Raw genomic sequence first — 20,923 nt, 5'->3', positions numbered from 1 at the left:
ATCAGTCCATTTACATATGACGACCTTCACCCGAAGAAGCTGTCCGTCAGTGGACAGGCAGGGAAATCTCCGTTTGCAAGTGACATTACACAATTTGCAACATACATACAAATATTTACAACTAAAAATAGTCCATTTGCATGCGGACTGATTCACCTGGAGAAGCTGTCCAAGTATGGTTTCGTATACCATTTGCAAGTGACATTAGACAATTGGCAACATACATATATATATTCACAACTGTAATCAGTCCATTTACATATGACGACCTTCACCCGAAGAAGCTGTCCGTCAGTGGACAGGCAGGGGAATCTCCGTTTGCAAGTGACATTACACAATTTGCAACATACATACAAATATTTACAACTAAAAATAGTCCATTCGCATGTGGACAGATTACAGCCTAACATATCCTGCGACAGCTATAGTCACCTACTGTCATGAAATTTTTCAACTATTGACACCACTATACAAAATATAATCGAACCCACCACCAAAAAATCAAAATGGGTTGTCATAGCTACTTCCCCAACAACTCAACAACTACATAGTGGGGCTCATTTATGTACAAAAGTAGCTGTGTGTTGAACCAAAAAAATAAAAGACCATTTTGAGCAACAAAGTCACCCAGGGTTCGGGTTAGTGCAAATCTTTCTAGTGTGACCAGCTTCACCACATCCTGAGCAATGATACGCTTTCTTCTGCTGGAATTGTGATTCAATCCTCCTACCTCTGGGTCTTCCAGCACGCCGAGTTGTCAATGGTGGTTGTAGGAAGATGGTGGACGAGTAATCTTCATATCGAAGGGAATCTGGCCTAGGGATGTCATGGGTCTCAACTGGAATCATGAGTCTGCCATAAATTTTCTTTTGGGCTGAGAGTAAAAAGCAATCCTCGACATATGCATATATATTACCATATACCTTCTTGATTGCAGCACATGCATGTGGGCAAGGTAGTCCTGACATTTGCCAACCTTTGCAGGTGCATTCACGTAACACAAGATTTACCCGCACATCTAGGTTTCCCCATCTGACCCTGAAATTGTTCATTCCATAATTTTGCACATCCATTCTTTCTGATCTGGCCACATGATCCATCAACTTTTCCTCTATATTAGGTCCCACACCATTGCTCCAATTCGTCATGGCTTCTTTGCTGTGGTACATCTTGTTTGCCAATTTTTCCCTGTGCTCATGTATCAAGACAGCTATGTTGTGCTTCCTCTCACCAACAAGCCAAGCATTAAAGGATTCGGCTAGATTTGTTGTGATATTGTCCCACCTCTTGTAAGGAAATTTGCTTTGTGCCCAACGCTCAATGTCTCCATTTGTTTGAAGCCATTGTCCTAATTCTGGACAAAATGCCATTAGCTTTTCCATACTGCAATCAAAGTCTCTATCAAGTCTTGCGTATGCAATAGAATCAAGTAATTTTAGTGCAACTTCCTTTGTCTGTCCGCTGGTCCTCCTCTTTCCCCTGGTTATCTTCAAAAACTCAGCACTGTAATTCTCCTTCACATGACGGTAGCAAAAAGCATGTCGATCTCCTCCAAACACGGCTTGCACTGCACCTTTTATTGAGTTGTGTCTATCCGATACTATTGTCACTTCTAATGAGCCCGTAATATCCTTTATGTTACCAAGAAACCATGCCCAGTCATCAAGCGTCTCACCTCCAACAATCGCATATGCAAGTGGGAATAATTCATTATCCGCGTCATACGCTTGTGCTCCCAATAACGTTCCTTTGTACGGACCACTCAAGTGGCATCCATCCACATATAATACAGGTCTGCCACCTTTCAAAAACCCTTCTACACAGCAACCGTATGCAATAAATACAGCTTGAAATCTATTATCTGATGATGCAACCCACTTTGCTACCGTTTCTGGATCACTTTCCTTCAGCCTTTCACATATCCAAGGGATTAGCATATAAGACTCCTGCGGACAACCATGAATTTTTGCCAATGCTTTCTCTTTCGCCCTATATGCTTGTTGGTAGTTGAGCCTCAACCCATACTCTCTTTCCAAATCCCGTCTAATGTCATTTGGAGCTTTGTGCATGCAAGAAATCAACTCATCTATTATGACTGCTGAAGCAAGTTTGCACCTCTTTCTCTGAGGGACAACTAAGTTGTCTTGTGCATAATGCAAGTGTTCATAGTTAAATCTTCTCACAACTAGGAATCCATTATTCTCACCTACACCATATGCTGAAATTTCCCAGGGACAACCATCTACACAGCACTTCACAATCATCTTATGCCTATCATTCTTTACGTACCGGTAACCAAACTTGTGTGCAAGGCTATACTTATATAATGCCTCTCTAAAATGTTCAGCACTAACAAAGGTTTGCCCTCTTGACATCAACAAATCTGCCCACTTTGATGAATTCATCACCGCTATTGGGGTTGGCAACGTTTCCATACCTACACTTCCTATCAGTGTTGGCACATCTTGTACGGAAGATATGTTTATGTTGTCTGTGTCTAGATCCAATTCCATTGCAGATACTGACATTCCACAAGGGCCAACCAAATCATCTAACCTGCATAAACAAATACAGCTATTCAGTATTACAGTTCAATTTATCAAAATTGGACATATTCTTTCTTATCCTACACACAATCTTAATAAAACCAGTTGAGAACAACTTACTCTTGTACACTGTCCAGCTGTGACACTTGTGTGAAGTCTTTCTCATTCTCACAAACATAAACATGGCCACTACTATTGTTGTACTCAATTACTTGTCCAACACCAATATCGTCAACAAGATCCAAGAATGTATCCCGGTCAAAGCTAACTGTGTACTTCATTTTATATTCACGAGTCCCTGGCCACACATCATGAGCTACCATGCATTGTAGTTCTTCATATGTCATCCCTTCTCTAATCAATCTTCCAGTAATGATGCCCCCTTCATAAATGAATTTCCCTTCTGAGGTCTTTACAAAGTGCCCTCTAACATGAAAGATGCAAAATACTTGTTTCCTACTACTGCTAGCCATTTATCCTCTGCTGCTGCACATCATTCAAGTATGACACAACGTACGTTTACATCAGCAATTTGACAATTGACAACAAGAATTAGTATTTTCACAACATTATATTGCTTTTTCTCGCACACAACCAGAATTACCAAATTTACCATCGTACTATGTATTTTCACCATTCCTCTGCGCGTCTACCTGTCATATAACCCATTCCAGGCCACACACCCATTTCCCTTTCTTTTTCGCCTACCTATGTTCCTTCAGCAGTGCATTATTCTCAATATGCACCCACTTTTCAAAACATCACAAACACCACATCTTTAACAACTTAAAACAGCATCAGCATGAATTTCTTAAACCATAAAACCGTAAGATTTGCAACTCACTCCCAACCTACATGCCCATGCACTTAAATACTCATTTCTTCCTCATTCACCCATCACAACCCACCTGTGCTAACCGAATCACACCAACAAAACCAAAATTTTAACAACAAAATCTTACCTCCCACGCCAACCTGACGCTACTTCCAGAGAACACGCAACACTGTAGGGCACACTTGCGACTTCTCTCTCTTGCACCAACTCTAGCTTGGAGTCCGAAAGACGGCGGAGGGACGGACCGCAAAAGTGAAGCTCCGCCACTGCGTTTTCTCAGCTCATGGTTGTCAGCTATCTCCCTTCCGCACCGGCGCGTTGCATGGGAGAGGCAGGAAATAACGCCATCTCCTCCCTTTCCGTCTTTTACACCCGCTGATAATATGTCTCATTTTCGGAGGAAATAAGTCTTCATTAGGGGCAGTGGCGTCATTTCGCTTGTGGAATTAATATCAGATTGGCCCCTTGGTCCTGCAGTGAGATTTCAGAATGTTTTGGGGGCTCTTTGAAATTATTTGTCTTCTGCGGTCCTACAGTGAAATTTCCCCAAGAAATATTGTCACAAATTAAACGCCTTTTCATATAATTTCACACTTCATATTGATAAATTTCTTTTTTAAAAGTAAATACTTTGAAAACATCCTAATTATTTATTTTCTGCTTATAATTGTAGAGGAGAGGGATTACTTAAATTTCACGCTTGTCATTTATTTGATGATCGATTTTTTCCTTTCTATTACATTGAAATAAAATGAACACGTCTCGCATTAAAGAAGCATTTGAAGCGTGATTTGACAAGGAGCATACTCTTCTATTGACTTGTTTTCAAGAGTAACATGTATGCTTAACTACTTTCTGGAGTTAACGTAATCGAAAATGGATAAATAAATATTACTTAGAATCATCAACGGTCTTGTAACCTAATAACATACTTCTCTAGTCCTATTTATAAGACAGAGAGAGAAGATATTTTTTGATTCTATTTATAGAATATTGAGAGAAATTTTTTTGTATAGATTTACAATTTTAACCCTAATTTATTATTGTGTTGACTTTATTTACATGAGATATAATGAAGATTAAATAGCAATAAAGTTGGAAAGTTATTAAATTTTAAATGAGAGTTAATGAAGTTTAAGGTTTTTCTTAGTATGTGTGAAACATGCTGTAAGTACCTTATAAATAAGACCAGAAGAGTATTAAATCTTCTTATAAGTGGGATGTTGTGGGTTTTAATCTCGAATCATTAATGCCTATCCCTTCTAGGGGTGCACATGGGTAGGGCAGGACCCCTGCCTGATGCCCGGCACAAAATATGAATGGGCTGCATTTTGTAGCCCGCTGCCCGGCCCTGCCCATAGAAGCCCTGACCATTTTGGACTGGGTATGGGCGGGCTGGGCAGGGCGGGCTTCGTTGCCCAAATAGTGATGACCTGCCGATATCACATGTAAAAAAACTTGCGTCCATAACTACAAATTACATTTCACAATTTTACATTTTCGCACATTGAAATTATCCAGAAATAATTTAAAACAAGTCTTAGCAAATATCTAAATAAATAATATTCATAATCCATTTAGAACAAAACAACTTTCAAGATTGTAATTAAAACCTTGAAATTCAAACGGTTTGCGTCAATCTTCATAAAGTTGAGAAAAGAATAAAACATTTTAAAAAATTGAAGAGGGGTTGAAGCACATTGAGATATTCCATTGAGGGTTGGAGATGGCGATGTAATAGAAGCTTGATTATCCATTCAAGTCGCAAAAATTAAATGTTACCTAAAAGATTGTAAAAAGATATTAAAACTGAAGCAATGGGTTAAAAGGAATAATATAGACCATATAAAAATATGGTGAAATAATTGTAAAAAGATAAATAAAAAAAATCTTAAAATCTTATAATAATTTAATATAACCACTTTTAATATGCAAACATTTATTATGTGATACAATGCAGTTAGTAGTCCATACAACTAAAAGACTTCTTTCCATCATATGATTTGTTCATAAAAAATTAATACCAAATAACTAAATATAAATTAAATAAAAAAATAATACATATAATTCAGATAATTAAACCCTAATTTTCTTTCTCTGCTCCTACCCCAATCTTGTTTTCTATCTTGTATAAATATTCAAAATTGTTGATTTATATAAATATGTAATGTATGAACTTCATTCTCTAACAAAGTCAGTTGTTAATGGCATATAAGGGAAGACGGACTTATAAATAGCCAACATTACAACAGCAACACACAATAAGATGTACTCAATAAAACTCATGAAGAACAAGTTAAAAGCAAGATACTATTGCTTTTTTAGAAAAATTAGATCCTTAAGATGGAAAACTAATAGACATATAACAATAATAAATTAAATTGCAAAGAGGAGGGAATAACTTTTTTTGGGGTAAAGAAATGTAATATATTAATATTATTTTATAAATTATAATATATATAAATATAATCTGGGCAGGGCCAAATGGGCAGGGCAGCATGTCCTGCCCGATGCCTAACCCTGCCCATGAAATGCCCAGCCCAAAGATGTCCATTTTTTTCGGGCTTCTTTTTTTTCAAGCTGGGCAGGGCAATTTTTATTCGGGCTTGGGCGGGCTTAGCTGGCATTTGGGCTTCATACACACCCCTAATCCCTTCAACCAAAAAAAAAGAAGAAAGAAAGAATCATGACACTTAAGGAATGCATGTGAATCAATTTCATGAAACCAAACTGGACTGAGCACTTCTGAATTTTTTGGCTCTTTCAACTCGTGGACGTAGGGATATTTTCATTACTAATATATGAATTGATCTTGTTCTATAATACGGATGTTTAAAGGTATGGACTGAGTTTAATGAGCTGGTTGAGTTCTGTTTGTAACAATTTGCCTCGCCTTTGAAAAAGGGGTCAATTACTCAATTAGGCTTGATCACTTGATCTAAGTGAAATCAGGATGCCCCTTTATGGTTGAAAAAGAAAATTGAGGTCAGTAAACGTATTTTTGGTTTTAATTATTTTAGTTGGATTTAATTGAAATTTTTCTCAATAAAAAGCAATGACCAGTCCTAATGTGATTTGCGAATTCATACCATTAATCTTGACAGATATTCTACTAATTTTTGAGTTCTTAATCTATTTTTTTTAATTAAAAAAAAATCTTTGATCCAGATAATCTTTGATATTCGAAATTTTAAACATCTTTTTAATGTGCCTAAGGTTTTTTGTAACTGCATGAATCTCTAGAAATCATATGTGTGTATTAAAATTTCACGATCTATTAAGAAAATTATAGGGGATTATGTGAGTTAGACGAAATAACTTGCCAAATTTGGATTAATAAAATCTAAACCTACCAGAAAGTGAGATAGTCATATGGCATAATTATGTTTTAGATCATCGTCATTTATTTATTTTTACTAGGTACCAGTATCTTTTTATTGGAGACAATTCTGTTTGAGACACTATCGGGTGTTAAATATTTTTTAGCAAGAATTTAAATATTGATTTGTTACGTTATAACTTATGAGGACTAGTTGTTTTTGTTATATCCATACAGAATGAAATGAACTTAATAAAAAGTTAAGATTAAAAAAAATGTTTTATGCACACGCACACAGCACCGCAGTGAGATTCCAACTCGGAAAAGGAAATAAAACAAGAAGTTTTGGGCCCTTGTTCTGTTTCCCTCCCTCCCTGGCCTTTTCATTTTCCTTACGATTTGTCGCCAAAAAAAAACCACTTTCAGTTTCAGTTAAACCCTGGAGAAGTCCTTTTTTCTCCCTCGGCTGCCTCCTCCATCTGACTCTCTTTCCCCGGCTTCATTTTTCCGTGGTATGTATTAGTGAGCGGGGCTCTATCACTTATTCCGTCACTTCCTCCAGTCGAGAAGTTCCCATAGTAGGGTTCATTGTCCTCGATTCATCCCCGTTATCTGGGACCCTTGGATTTGTTCTTCCTCTGCTCCCCTTTATTGCGGTGTCACGCTTGTTGCCATGGACGTTGAAGGTTCTCGCAAGAGAGGAAGGCCTGAAGCTGCCTCTAGTGGCAATGGCAGCCTTAAGAAATCCAAGACAGGTTTGTGCTTACCTCGGACCTCTTGTATTTTGGTTATTGCCGGAAAATTTCTCCATGTTATGTTCATAATAATGCTTGGATTGCGTTTTCCTTTCGTATGCCTTATGATTGACACGGCTCTGAGTTATGTTGCAAGTAACTGTACGCCATTTTATCTAAATTTATATTTACTGGTGATTATCTTGTTTTGGTGATGCAATCAAGCTTGAAGATTTTTTCCCCCCTAATTTGTAGATAATCAAGCAAGGGAGCATATTGAACAATTGCAGAGACTTCAGCAAAAGGTTAGAAACTTATATGTCTTCCTTTCAAACTAACACCAGTTATATCATCCCATCATTTCCAGATAGTGCTTGCAGTAATGGTTTAATTTTCATGATTTTACTATTTCTTATTTGATCTCAAGTTTCGTCTAAAGACGTTTACTGGTCTTGTATTTGTGGTTGAAGACATAAATTTCTTGAACTTTAGACAGATAAGAAGAATGGCTCTGGTGTTGTTTCCATGCAAACCATTTGGTTAAGAAATTACCTGTCATTCTATGTTTTTACTGGCGTTACTTGTGCCCTGCGGAAGCAAGTACCGTTCTTGCAGATTCTCTTTCGGAAGTATAGTCTGAAGTGCGAGTAAGTTGTCTATGTTGTAACTGAGTCTGGGATATTTGACGAGTTTAGAAATTTCTGCTTCTTTGTCTCATTGCTGTTGATATGGTGGTTCCAGGATTTGTCCTTTAGCAGTCATCCGTATTGTGCACCTATAGCATAATATACAGTTTAAGTTTTCTAGTTTGCCCGTCCAACTTTAGGCATAATGCTGATCGTGTATTGTTGTAAAACCTTTGTGGGGAGTGGGGAATTCACAAACAATACTGATATTTTTTCTAATAGGAATAGATTCATCTGTGGGAGAACTTAGGCTATAGGCTGACAGCTGCTTTAGATTTTGTAATTTCTCTTTTGTCTTATCGAGGTAAGGTAATGCTGAATGGGTTGAATTGCTTTTTCTTTCTTTCCTTATGATAAGATGAATCATATTATTAGCCATTCTGTATCTCTATGATAAACTTTTAGGGTGATGTTACTAATGAATTTTTCATCACAGGACCCAGAATTTTATGAGTTCTTGAAAGAGCATGACAAGGAGCTTCTACAATTTGATGATGATGATGGTGCTGATATTGATGTGAGTATGCAAAATATTTCCTCTTTTGTATATCATTATCTGCTTGACCCATGAATTGTAACACATGAGCCTGTGACATGTTTTCTAATTTAAATTTTAAAACTATTTATATCTGAGTTTTAGTGTCTTTTTATATGCTCGTGGTTCAGTGTTTTCTGGTTTTGTTTTGTCTTAGGATTTTCCACCTTGAAAGTAATCTATAATAGTTCTAGTATGCCCCTGACAACTACTAGGACCAAACACAGAAAGTGCGATTTCAAAGAACAGAGAGGGAAGGACGTCTGTGAACACCTACTGAAAAGTTTATGAAAAACCTTAGAAATTGAGATGCAAATTGAATGTAAGCTGATATTGACTCGAATTCAATTTCAAAGTTAAGCAAAAGCAGAGGAAAGATGGCATTCAATATATGCTTATTCATGTTCAAACTTTAGTTCTTTTTCAAATTCAACTAATCAATTTAAAATTTTTTCAATTAAAGCAATAAATAGCAAATGAAATTTGAAATGTGAAAATTAATAATTAATAATTCTGAAAGACATTATGACTGGTTGAATTACCGCATATTTGGTTATTGCAAATGAAAATAATTATTGAAATTGGAGTGATTCCAAGTACAAATGCTTTTTTCTAAAAGGGCCATTTAATACGCATTTAATTAGGTAGATAATTCCAAATGATTGCATGGAGTGGAACTTAAACTATGGCATCAATGTCAGAGTAGAATCTGGCAATCTGCCCCATCGGTTTTCCCACGTGTAGGCTTGAAATTGGGACAACTGAGCTCTATTACAAGCCCTAAGTTGATTCACTTTTATATATATAACTGATTATATAAGGTTAAACGAAAAATAAAAGAAATGAAAATAAAAAATAAAAAAAGAGCCTACAATGGAATGGCTGATTGGCCAAAGTTGTTAATCACGTGATTCTCAGCTGTGTATTGATTATTTATGGGGTCTTATTGTTGGAATTATATCAAACCTTTCCTTATTTTTTCAGGAAGAATTTGATACTGATCTGGAAGATGGAGGTCTACAGCTAGATGAGAAAGCCAAGAAGCTTGATTTTTCAGAAAAGGAACAAGGACTTAAGAAAGCCTTAACCACTGCTGAGGTTGATTCATGGTGCAAATCGATCCAAGATAATGGGAGCTTAAGTGCAGTTCGATCCCTGATGAAAGCTTTTAGGACTGCATGCCACTATGGTGATGACGGAGGGGGAGAGTCTACAACAAAACTTAGCATCATGTCCAGTAGTGTGTTCAACAAAATAATGCTATTTGTACTGAATGAAATGGATGGGATACTACGAAATTTGTTGAAGCTTCCTTCTTCTGGTGGAAAGAAAGAAACTATACAAGGTCTAATGGCAACAAAGTTATGGAAGAACCGTAACCATTTAGTGAAGTCCTACCTCGGAAATGCCCTCCATGTTTTGAACCAGATGACTGACACAGAAATGATATCCTTTACTTTACGCCGGCTTAAATATTCTTCCTTGTTTTTGGCTGCTTTTCCTACCCTCTTAAGGAAATACATTAAGGTATGAACTAAGCACTGTTTGTCTGCTTAATGTTCTTTATAGTATTCTTTCACATAACCATCCAGCATCATTGCACTGTTTCTGTGAAGTTACATTGCATATGTTTTGCACAGTAATTAACTATATTCTAAAGTAAATTAAATTAATGATGTAGTTTTTCAAAGATTACTTTCAATTTGGTCCTCGAGATTTTCTCCTTATCAAAACGGTCCCTTCATCAAGCAATCACTTAATGCATGGGATCCTAAGTTGTTAACTCATAACCTAGATTTCGTTTGTGCAAAACTGCTTCCCTAAATGGCACAGTTTTTATAGTCGTTTTACTTTGTGGTATTTAGTTAAATGAAATCATCCTGGGGGAAATTGCCACTAGAGCAAGTCCATGTGAATTATTGACTACATCTGCTCCAACAGAGGGACCATTTTGATTGTGGTGAAATTTTTTGACTACTCGGCTTTATCTCTGGAGGGCTATGTTGAGAAGAGAGAGGTTTTTAGTTACTAAATCACTGATGTTCTCTTATATTATATACATCATATGCACAAAATCAACCCCCTAAACTGATCTTAATAATTTTGAGAAAGTCCCTCCTTTTGATTATACATATAATTTTCATACACTGGAATTTTTTGGGGGATATGAGCCTGGGATTTTATGGCACATTGTTTCCCTGCATAAGCAAGATCGAAAATGATAGTATCATCATGATTACACTGTTACATATGATTCTTTTTCCAATAAGTATGTGCTTCTCTTATGTTGCATGTGATGGCAATGTGACAATAATTACCTTGGGCATTTGGCATTATATTTCTCACCCATTATTGATGTAATGACTTGTTTTCCGGATGATCTACCAGGTAGCCCTTCATTTCTGGGGGACAGGGGGTGGCGCCCTTCCAATTGTTTCATTTCTATTTTTGAGGGATTTATGCATCCGTATTGGATCTGATTGCATAGATGATTGCTTCAAAGGAATGTACAAAGCCTATGTTTTGAACTGCCAATTTGTAAATGCAGTGAAACTTCAACACATCCATTTTCTTCGGAATTGCGTCATTGAACTTTTAGGTGTGGACCTTGCAGCTGCTTATCAACATGCCTTTGTTTTTATCCGGCAGTTGGCTATGATTTTAAGAGACGCTCTAAACACAAAAACTAAGGTACTGTAAACATTTAGTTACATACGTCATGTTATTCACTGTATGACTAGTCTTGTGATGCTTCATTTATGGAATTCCTTGAACTAGTCAGTTTTTGATTGAGTAGTGCCATTTCATCTCTTCTTGATATCATTTTTCATGTATTGCCTGCTATGCTCCCTTCAGCACCTTTTAATTTTTGAATCTTGATTGGTACTTGTGTCAAGGCTGCAATCTTTTGCCATGTCTCTTCATCAAAACATGATAATTTTTCTTGGGTACCTAACTGTGATAAGTAATTTGTGATCAAAATGATTGTACATGTTTTTATCTTGATATATTAGTAGTACTCATTTAGCTCATCACCTGAAATTTATTCTTTAGGAAGCATTCCGCAAAGTGTATGAATGGAAATTTATGAACTGTCTTGAACTCTGGACTGGTGCTATTTGTGCCTACAACTCAGAGTCTGACTTAAAGCAACTCGCGTACCCTTTGACCCAAATAATATCTGGGGTGGCCCGTCTAGTCCCCACAGCCAGATATTTTCCCCTTAGATTGAGATGCATCAGCATGCTAAACCGTATTGCAGCTTCGACAAATTCCTTTATCCCAGTGTCCATTCTTCTTTTGGACATGTTGGAGATGAAAGAATTGAATAGGCCCCCAACAGGAGGCGTTGGCAAAGCTATTGACTTGCGAAGTATACTGAAGGTAACGATGAGCACTAGGTTTTCGTTGAACAACTTTTTTCTCAGTCTCATCCTTGTCATCTCCATCAAACTTTTGAGATCTCTAATGTATCAGGTTAGCAAGCCAAGCCTGAAGACTAGAGCATTTCAAGAGGCATGTGTTTCTTCTGTAGTTGAAGAGCTTGCTGAACACTTAGCACAATGGAGTTATTCTGTTGCATTTATGGAATTGTCTTTTATTCCTCTCGTGAGGTTGCGCAGTTTTTGTAAATTGACAAAAGTTGAGAGGTTTCGGAAAGAAATGAGGTTGCTTATTCGCCAGGTATCTATGTGAAAAACTGTCATAAAATGCAACGATACTTTTCAGATGTGCTTACATAAATTTGCATTCGTCTAAGCCCGAGTAATATGTCTCTAATTTTGCATTTCCCTACCTCCAGATTGAGGCTAATTCTGACTTTGTGAATGCAAAGCGCATGTCAGTTTCCTTTTTACCTAATGACCTTGCAGCAGCATCCTTTCTTCAGGTTTGCATTCCTTAACTTTTGTGGCCCTTGAGTTTCATTTGTTTTCTTGGTGAGTGCTTTTTTACTTCTCTAGTTCATTAACTTGTTTAGTATTTCCAGTTTCTAATATAGGAGCTAGCTGACTAATTTGAGTAGATTAAGGGAATTAATTAAGTTAGTTATTTGTAATAAATAGGTGTTATTTTTCTTAGAATACTCTTGCTAACCATGTTTATTAGTTAGAACTATCATTTGATTGAATCTTTAACATATGCAATTATATCAAGGACTAACTTGGGAAAAATAGATAGATATGAGAGATAAAGTGGATTGAGGTCTTATATTTAGGATTAAATTAAAAGTCAAACTAACTGTTATATTAAGTAGCAGAGGTAGTATTTTTTAGCTGTTTTTCACTCGGTTATTCTTCAGTGTTCTATATTCTATTTGCTCTTGAAATTGCATGCGCAAAAATATAACAGAACTTTTTTCAATCTGGCAAAATTTTCATCTACCACAGCCATTACCCTGCATCCCTTTTTTAAATTTGGTAACTGCATCCCTTTTTCTCTGAACGCTCAATTTTAGTGTACTTAAAGTAAGACAGCTCTTTGGGTGGTTTATGCAATCTCTGGTAGATGATTGAAAAGTGTAAATTTTCATAGGATGAGAAGGAGACTGCTGTCAGCCCTCTGTCCAAGTATGTTGTAACTCTCCGCCAGAGAGCAGAGAAAAAGAATGCTTCATTGACAGATTACAGGTTCACAATCCTGTTCGGTCTCATGTATTACGGTGTTCAACATGTAATTCTGTTTATAATAGCTCGCTAACATGATGAGAATTTCCAGTGTTCTTGTTGGGGAAGAGTCCGCTGTTTTTGGTCGTAACATACCAGAAAGTGATGAAGATGATGATGATGCCAGAAAGAATGAGGAAGGTGCTTCTGTCTTCAATTCGTCTTGGTTACCTGGAAAAGGCTCCAAGTATGACTCTCAATTTTGCCTCAACTCTCTGACTAATGAACATGGCTGCACTAACAACAAGCATTTACATATTTCAAGAATTTTTCACGTACCTTGTACAGTTGTACTTTTGTCTCAGAATTGCTTTTGCTTGCAGGGTAAAAAATCCTACAGAAACAAAGAAAAAGAAGAAGCAGCAGCAAAAACAGGTAGCAACTGATGAAGATGTGGTTGAGGACTTGGTACTCAGTTCTGATGAGGATGATGATTTTCCTAATGAGAGCCTTTCTGAGGGAGAAAATGATGATGCAGACGAAGTACCTCCAAAGCAGAAAAGCAAGAAGCAGAGAACAAAAAGATCAAAACAAAAGAAATCTCCTGGCAAGACTAGAAACAGGTAGAGATCTATTTGGAGACATCGCTTTTCTTTACTCAGTCGGCTTTGGGAAAAATGAGAGTTGCTTAACAATTTTGTAGTTTCAGTAGTCTCTTCAGATTTATGACCAATACAAAGAATAGGCTTCTGTTTGAGACATGGGGCTCCTGTATATTTAAATTTATGCCGCGGTTACATGTACAAGTAAATGTAATTCTGGAATCCTGGGAATAAACCTGAAATATGAATTTGTGTTTGTAGTAAAATATATTTATTTTTACGTATTAAATTGTTTTGTATTGCTAATTATAAATTTAATTTAATTTAATTTTGAAAAGGTGCTTATTTCTGTTCTAGTCGGATATAGGATATTTTTTTTATTATCACTGTCAGTATATAATATAAATCTGTTCATAGTTATGAATGATGTGTCTCATTTTAACGAGGAACAAAAAACTGGACCAAAAACGGGTCAAGGGTTAATGGGTCGGATGAGAATCAAGTTGGGATCAAACTAGTTGTATTAAAATAATATAATTAATTAACAATAACAAAATAAAATAATACTCAAAAATAATAATCACTCAACAAAACATAAAAACGAAAAAAATAGCTTCAATATTCAGACATTATAGTTTTTTGTTTTCTCTCTTTCTATAGTCGGATTGCACTTTCAAAGGTTTGTGAAAATGAAATTAGTAGAGTTCTATTATGTTCTTCAACAAGCTATTACAAACACCCTCTGTTTAAAAAAAAAAAAAGATAGGAAATATCGTACTAACTGATATGCTAACTAGTCTGATACTTTTGTGCTTGAAGAATTTGTTGAGATAAAGGATAACAGCGAAAACCTCTTGGAATTTTCTTCGTTGGCTTGCTTCATTCGAACTTATCCCTACTATTCTGCACCTAATCCATATATCTATAGAACAAAGCCTATTATTCTCTCTCATGAGCAAGAACATATACTTGTTGCTGAAATCTTACAAAAATGGCACCTGAAAGCACCAAAATCGCAGAGATGGTTTGCTATTTCACAAGTAGGAGAAAGTGGAATCTGAGCCTGCAACCGTGAAGAATGTCCGAACTTGTGACTGGGATTAAAGAACAGAACAGCCGAGTTGTGAGTTGCAACTGTGAAGATTGAAGGTTGAAGATTGCCACTGACAAAGCAGAAATATCCGGCCAGCAATTGAAGGATTGAGGCAACAAAGTGAAGTTTGATGATTGAAGACGAGAGGTTGCCGCCAAGATGCTAGGGATTTCAAATTTTGGGAGGGAAAGAGAACACATCGAACAACTGAATGAACAGTTGAGGAGAGGCTGCCATTCGACTTTGACTGTTTTTTTATTGAAATTGCACGACGTCGTTTTTGTGGTGTGAAAGATTAAAAAAATTAAACGGGTAACCTCCTTCAACCAACAGGTGACCCGGCTTATACTAGTTTTTTATCAGTTTGATCCTGTGCTGGTTTAGGATTTAAACCAAACCGAACTACAGACTGGTTCATCAGTTTTTCAGTTAAACTGGCCGGTTCGGTTTAGTTTTTTTTTTCATTGCAAATTAATAAGTATATTAATATGTAGTTAAATTTTGTCTCAGAAAAAAGTTGGTGGACCAATATGGTTTTGAAGATTAAATTTTTATTAGTGGCTTTGGTGATTTCATGTTTGAGGAGATTTCCCATTTTTCCCCTCAGTGAAACGTGAGAGATTAACGTAGTTGATCAAAACTGGTCGCTGGCAAAAGTTTAAAAAAAAAGGTTGATCAAAACTGATGATTCGGGCTTGTTGGAGTGGTTTATGCCACCTCAAGTGCTTAATAGCTTTTATTTAAAACCTAATTGACTAATTTAGATAGATTAAAGTTAGTTAAGTTAGTTATTTGTAATAAATAGGTATTATTTTTTTAAAATATTATTTTTAATTATATGTATTGGTTAGAACTAATTTATGCAACTATTATAATGACTATTTTTTTTAAAAAAGAAGATAAATATGAAATACAAAGTAAATTGAGATTTTATATTTAGAATTAAATTGAATGTTAAAATAACTCGTATTAAAGACCAGAAGTAATTGAAGGTAGTATTAAGTGCTTATAAGCATGTACACATATGGAAGTGTTTGAGTGAAAATTAAATCATGGTTTTAAAAGTAATTTTACAATATACAAAATAAGTACGTGAAAAGAGTTTTATTTTCATTTATGTGAAAATACTTTTTAAAAGTGTTTTTTAGGTTAGCCAAACACTTTCTAAGTCAAGATTTATTATTTTGTAAATGATGAAAATAACAATGATCAGGGTTTAAATTTACGAGAATATGGATTATAAATGTAAAGGGGCATTTGATTCAAAATTGTATAATTATCTGCAAAGAGATTATATCTATCCAGTTTGGTAATCCGGCAATAAAAATGTGGAAGTTACGTGAATATTGATTTTTTTTTCCTCTTGAAAAATGAAAAACGACGGAAGGAGTGGCGTCCAAGAGTGAGAAGCCTGCACTTTCTTGTGGGAAAATGACAATTTAATGCTCTCTAAACTTCGAAATTAACACTTTCGTCGCAAGGTATTTACACGTGTTTGTGTAGAAGCAGTTGACCAAAATATCCTCATGCCTTTAATATATAATGGAACTATGGAAGGCTCGAATGGAGATTATTTAAAAATAAAATTTGATATTATATTCCTTCTTAATTCAAATCAATAATAAAATAAATTGAACGTTGCAATTATTTTTAGTTAAAAAAATTATTTTTTAAAATTACTATAGATCTATAAAAAAATATTAATAAACCTAAAAAATTATAGATCAATTGTGAAATTTGAAAGCCATATTAGAAGGATCTGTTGAAAACAATTGAAAATCTCATTTGGGAGACATTTAAAAATTAAAAATGTAATTTAGTGCTGTAGTTATTCTTAATTAGATCAATGTGTAAAGAAATTTAATGTTGTAATTTATTTTTAATTAAAATTCATATTCAATTTAAAAAATTATTATTAATATTTGAGAAAATTACTGTTAATTTCTTAACAATTCTAGTTAATGAATTATGAAATTGGGAGGAGTCATAAGTATCATAATAATTAATTAGAAATGATGAGATACTCGATATCATTTAAAATTTAATGTTAGTATTATAATTATTTTTAATTAAAATCAATATAATATTTTAAAATTATTATTAGTTATAAAAGTTGGAGAAGAAAAGGATGGAGAAAAACTAGTGTATTGTATTAATTAATTAGATACGGAACCTATACAACTCTATTTTGTCATACTTTCATCCAACACGGTAGCTATTTCCTTGCCCATCTCAATGTTTTCTTCCCAGTGATCATTTTTTTTTTTTTTGTGATGAATTTTAGAAAGGGGTTAGGTTCATCCATGATCTAAGAGCAGGAAAACTAACTCCTAACCTAGCCCTACCTACCAAGAAAAGACTTATACGAGGAATCACCACATGTTATGAACTGAGCGCTTGACTTCGAATATGTCTCTGCAACCGTCATAAGGATCTTAGGAATTGAGTCCCCTCTCTTTAATGAGAGCATCTAACCCTTTGACTGCTAAACCCATGATTCCATGGTTCCCAGTGATCGATGTTTTGTATGTGTAAACACACACAAACGTACAAAATCTATAGATTCAAATAGTATTATTTATAAATTATGAACATGCAACTTATTTTGAAGTCCGCTCAAATTTAAATTAAAGCATGAGCGATCACAAATGTAATTCAATTTCTGGGCATAAGATGGCCATTATTGTGCTATTAATTAGTTAATTAGGCTTGATGGCCAAGAAAAAAGGAAATTAGTTAATTAGGCTGAGAAAACTATCTAAAAAGTTGCTGGGCATGCTAACAAATTAATTAAATTAGTAGGCATCAAGAGAGTTAGACAATAAATGTTACTCCTCCGGTCCTAATTATAAGACCCAATTGACTTATTTGAGGAGATTAAGGAAGTAAATTAAGTTGGTTATTTATAATAAATAAGTGTTGTTATTCCTAAAATATCCTTGCTAATTAAGTATATTGGTTAAAACTATAATTATTAGAAGGATTATCTTGGAAAAAAATGCATAAATATAAAAGATAAAATGAATTAGGTCTTATAATTAGGACCAAATAAAAAGTCAAATTGGGTCTTATGATAAGGACCGGAGGAGTATGATGCTGCCCATTTAGAAAACACCAAGGCAATCAGTGAATTTTCTTTAATTCGGATCAAAGGTTCTATGTGTGTCTGTGTATTGTTGACATGCAGCTTAATATTCTTAATGCATTCCATTGGAGTCTAATCCAATACCTTAACTAAAACCAACGTTAATTTCAGTCATTCATGCATGTGTATGTGATGTGTCTCCTATCCTGTATGAAATTATCAAGGTTTATATATATATATATATATATATATATATATTATTGAGTTGTTGTAGTGTTTGGTTTATTTCGGTTTGGGCCTAGGAGTTACTTAGTTGAGCCCATCTGATGTGTAGGTCTATATATATGGACAAGGCCTGTTGTTATATGATGAATTTTTTCAGTGAATGAGAATATAATTCAGCATGCTGTGTGTAACTCTGATAGCTAATATGGCATCAGAGCTCGGGTCAGTCAAGATCTGTTAATACCAGTTGAGAAGGGCCCAGCAGCCGGAACCCGTATTCTTCCAAATCCCTCATCTTTGACTGCGATTCAAGAATGAACTGGTAAACCACAGACGAAGACACCCACGCAATCTTTCAGTCATCCCTGATCCAAGAATCATATCACGATTAGAGTCCCGTGAGTTCTGATTTGACGATGACGAGAACCGTGGGAGAAGCAAAAGGCTCCGATGACGAAACAATTGATTTCGGGAGCCCGCTCTACCTCCATCCTTCGGATACGCAGGGCGCGTTGATCATTACCCAAGTGTTAATGGGAAGTGAGAATTATGCGATTTGGAGTAAGGCAATGTTAATTGCACTTTGAGGTAAGAACAAGACCGGCTTCATAGATGGATCTTGCAAAAAGATTGAACAAGATTCGCGTCTCAAAGAACACTGGGAGAGGTGTAATGCCGTGGTGTTCTCCTAGATTTTAAACTCGGTTTCCAAAGACCTTGCGAACAGTCTCATATATCTACAAGATGCACGGACGGCTTGGGAGGACTTGCGAGAGCGATTCAACAAGGTATCTGGGTCAAGGATATTTTCTTTGCACCGTGAGATTAATTCCTTACGTCAAGGCAATCTTTCGGTATCTGCATATTATTCGTGCCTCAAAGAGCTATGGGAAGAACAAAGTAACCTCATAGCAATTCCTTCCTGTACATGCAACACTTCTAAACTGTATAGTGAAGCTATGCAAAGGCAAAAAATGTTACAATTTCTGATGGGACCTGAACTTGAGATGCTTCTGTGATTCAGATTGGGGATCATGCAAGACCACGAGTAGGTCAGTCACTGGTTATCTTCTCAAGTTAGGAGACACCCTCATTATCTGGAAAACCAAGAAGCAGGCAACAGTCTCAAGGTCCTCGGCTGAAGCTGAGTATAGGGCCCTTGGTTCAACCGTGTCAGAAGTTGTTTGGGTTAGAGGTCTGTTATCTGATTTAAAGATTCCTATAGAAGGTCCAGTTGATGTGTATTGTGACAGCAAATCAGCCATCCACATTGCCACAAATCCAGTGTTCCACGAGAGAACAAAACATATAGAGATCGATTACCACTTTGTTCGTGAGAAAGTGACAGAAGGGATAGTGAAGCTTCAGCATGTTTGTTCTGCTGATCAAGAAGCAGACATATTAACAAAGCCAGTAGGAAAAGAGACTCAATTACGGTTGCTTAGCAAGTTAGGAGCTTCCAATGTATTTAGCCCCAAACTTGAGGGGGAGTATTGAGTTGTTGTAGTGTTTGGTTTATTTCGGTTTGGGCCTAGGAGTTACTTAGTTGAGCCCATCTGATGTGTAGGTCTATATATATGGACAAGGCCTATTGTTATATGATGAATTTTTTCAGTGAATGAGAATATAATTCAGCATGCTGCGTGTAACTCTGACAGCTAATATAGATAACGAGGGTATATAACTATGAGACACTTGCAATAGCAAGAAGACATTCACAGAAATTCAATCTCATAAGTGGTAGAAAACCACCCCACCAAGTATATTTATATATATGTTTAATGCATAATGTGTTAAATGAGTCTTATATTAAAGATCGGAGGAGTATATGTTTAATGCATAATGTGTTACATTGTCCGAAACGAATCTGAGATAGATAGATGCATGCATGAACAGCGCTCACTTTTAGAACGACCACTCTTTAATTTGTGTCATAATGTATCTAGACGAACATCATGGATTCACCATGCTAAAGTACTATCTTTATTTTTATTGTTTTTTAAACTATGTATATAAGTTCATATATAGTACAGAATATGGTACTACCATACGTATATAAGACCCGTCCAAAAGACACCACCCCCTAAGAAAGCAATAAACCAGAATAATTTATGTATATATAGAACCCTAAAGAAGATCGTCATACTATATTGTATTGAGATTTGGTTGGGGCCGGCCATTTCTCATTAGCTTCGCAGAACCACACGCACGTTGTCTGCTTTCATTTTGTAATGTAAGATTCTGGCACAGATCGATCTTAGTGAGGAAGCAAGAAGAGAGAGAGAGTTATTGTATGTTATGATTAATTTGAGAATATTGTTCACAGAGAAATCACATGGACACTTGCATGGAGGTGCCGTAGCAGAGAGAGACAAATGGGGCAATATGAGAGAGACCAGGTGACACATTATTAACTCATATGTTTGTGCTCCAGCAAGCAAACCTGGATCCCATTTACGCCCCTGTTAGGGTTTCCATGTGCACCCAGAAATAAACTACATATGTATCAGCAATATATTTATATATATGTATATATATTTATTTATATATATATATATATCATTGGCCAGCTATGTTGATGTGCTTTTTTAAGGTAATGATCAAAGGGTTTGAATTAGGGGGGATGAAGATGCTGTTTGGTGTTGGCATGTCTCGAGGG

The 20,923-nt window shown here is 35.8% G+C and overlaps 2 protein-coding genes across 2 annotated transcripts; one reads left to right on the top strand and one right to left on the bottom strand.

The window, feature by feature from the left end:
• Positions 1 to 623: 623 nt before the first annotated feature.
• Positions 624 to 3,019, bottom strand: LOC114753598 (uncharacterized). The gene is made up of 3 exons (XM_028942291.1): positions 2,667 to 3,019; positions 967 to 2,556; positions 624 to 852 (listed from the first exon to the last, which is right to left on the bottom strand). Exons 1-3 carry the CDS (start codon positions 3,017 to 3,019, stop codon positions 624 to 626), a joined length of 2,172 nt encoding a protein of 723 aa, XP_028798124.1.
• A 4,156-nt stretch (positions 3,020 to 7,175) lies between these two features.
• On the top strand, positions 7,176 to 13,931 carry LOC114753595 (nucleolar complex protein 2 homolog). The gene is made up of 11 exons (XM_028942287.1): positions 7,176 to 7,455; positions 7,690 to 7,739; positions 8,557 to 8,637; positions 9,640 to 10,182; positions 11,044 to 11,346; positions 11,710 to 12,039; positions 12,133 to 12,339; positions 12,458 to 12,544; positions 13,189 to 13,283; positions 13,372 to 13,506; positions 13,643 to 13,931. Exons 1-11 carry the CDS (start codon positions 7,374 to 7,376, stop codon positions 13,884 to 13,886), a joined length of 2,157 nt encoding a protein of 718 aa, XP_028798120.1. The 5' UTR covers positions 7,176 to 7,373; the 3' UTR covers positions 13,887 to 13,931.
• The last annotated feature ends 6,992 nt before the right edge of the window (positions 13,932 to 20,923 follow it).

This window comes from Neltuma alba, unplaced genomic scaffold, assembly GCF_004799145.2.
Source record: "Neltuma alba isolate B1F8T4 unplaced genomic scaffold, ASM479914v2 tig00008015_pilon, whole genome shotgun sequence".
NCBI classification, from domain to species: Eukaryota; Viridiplantae; Streptophyta; class Magnoliopsida; order Fabales; family Fabaceae; genus Neltuma; species Neltuma alba.
This window is presented reverse-complemented; position numbering and strand designations above follow the sequence as displayed.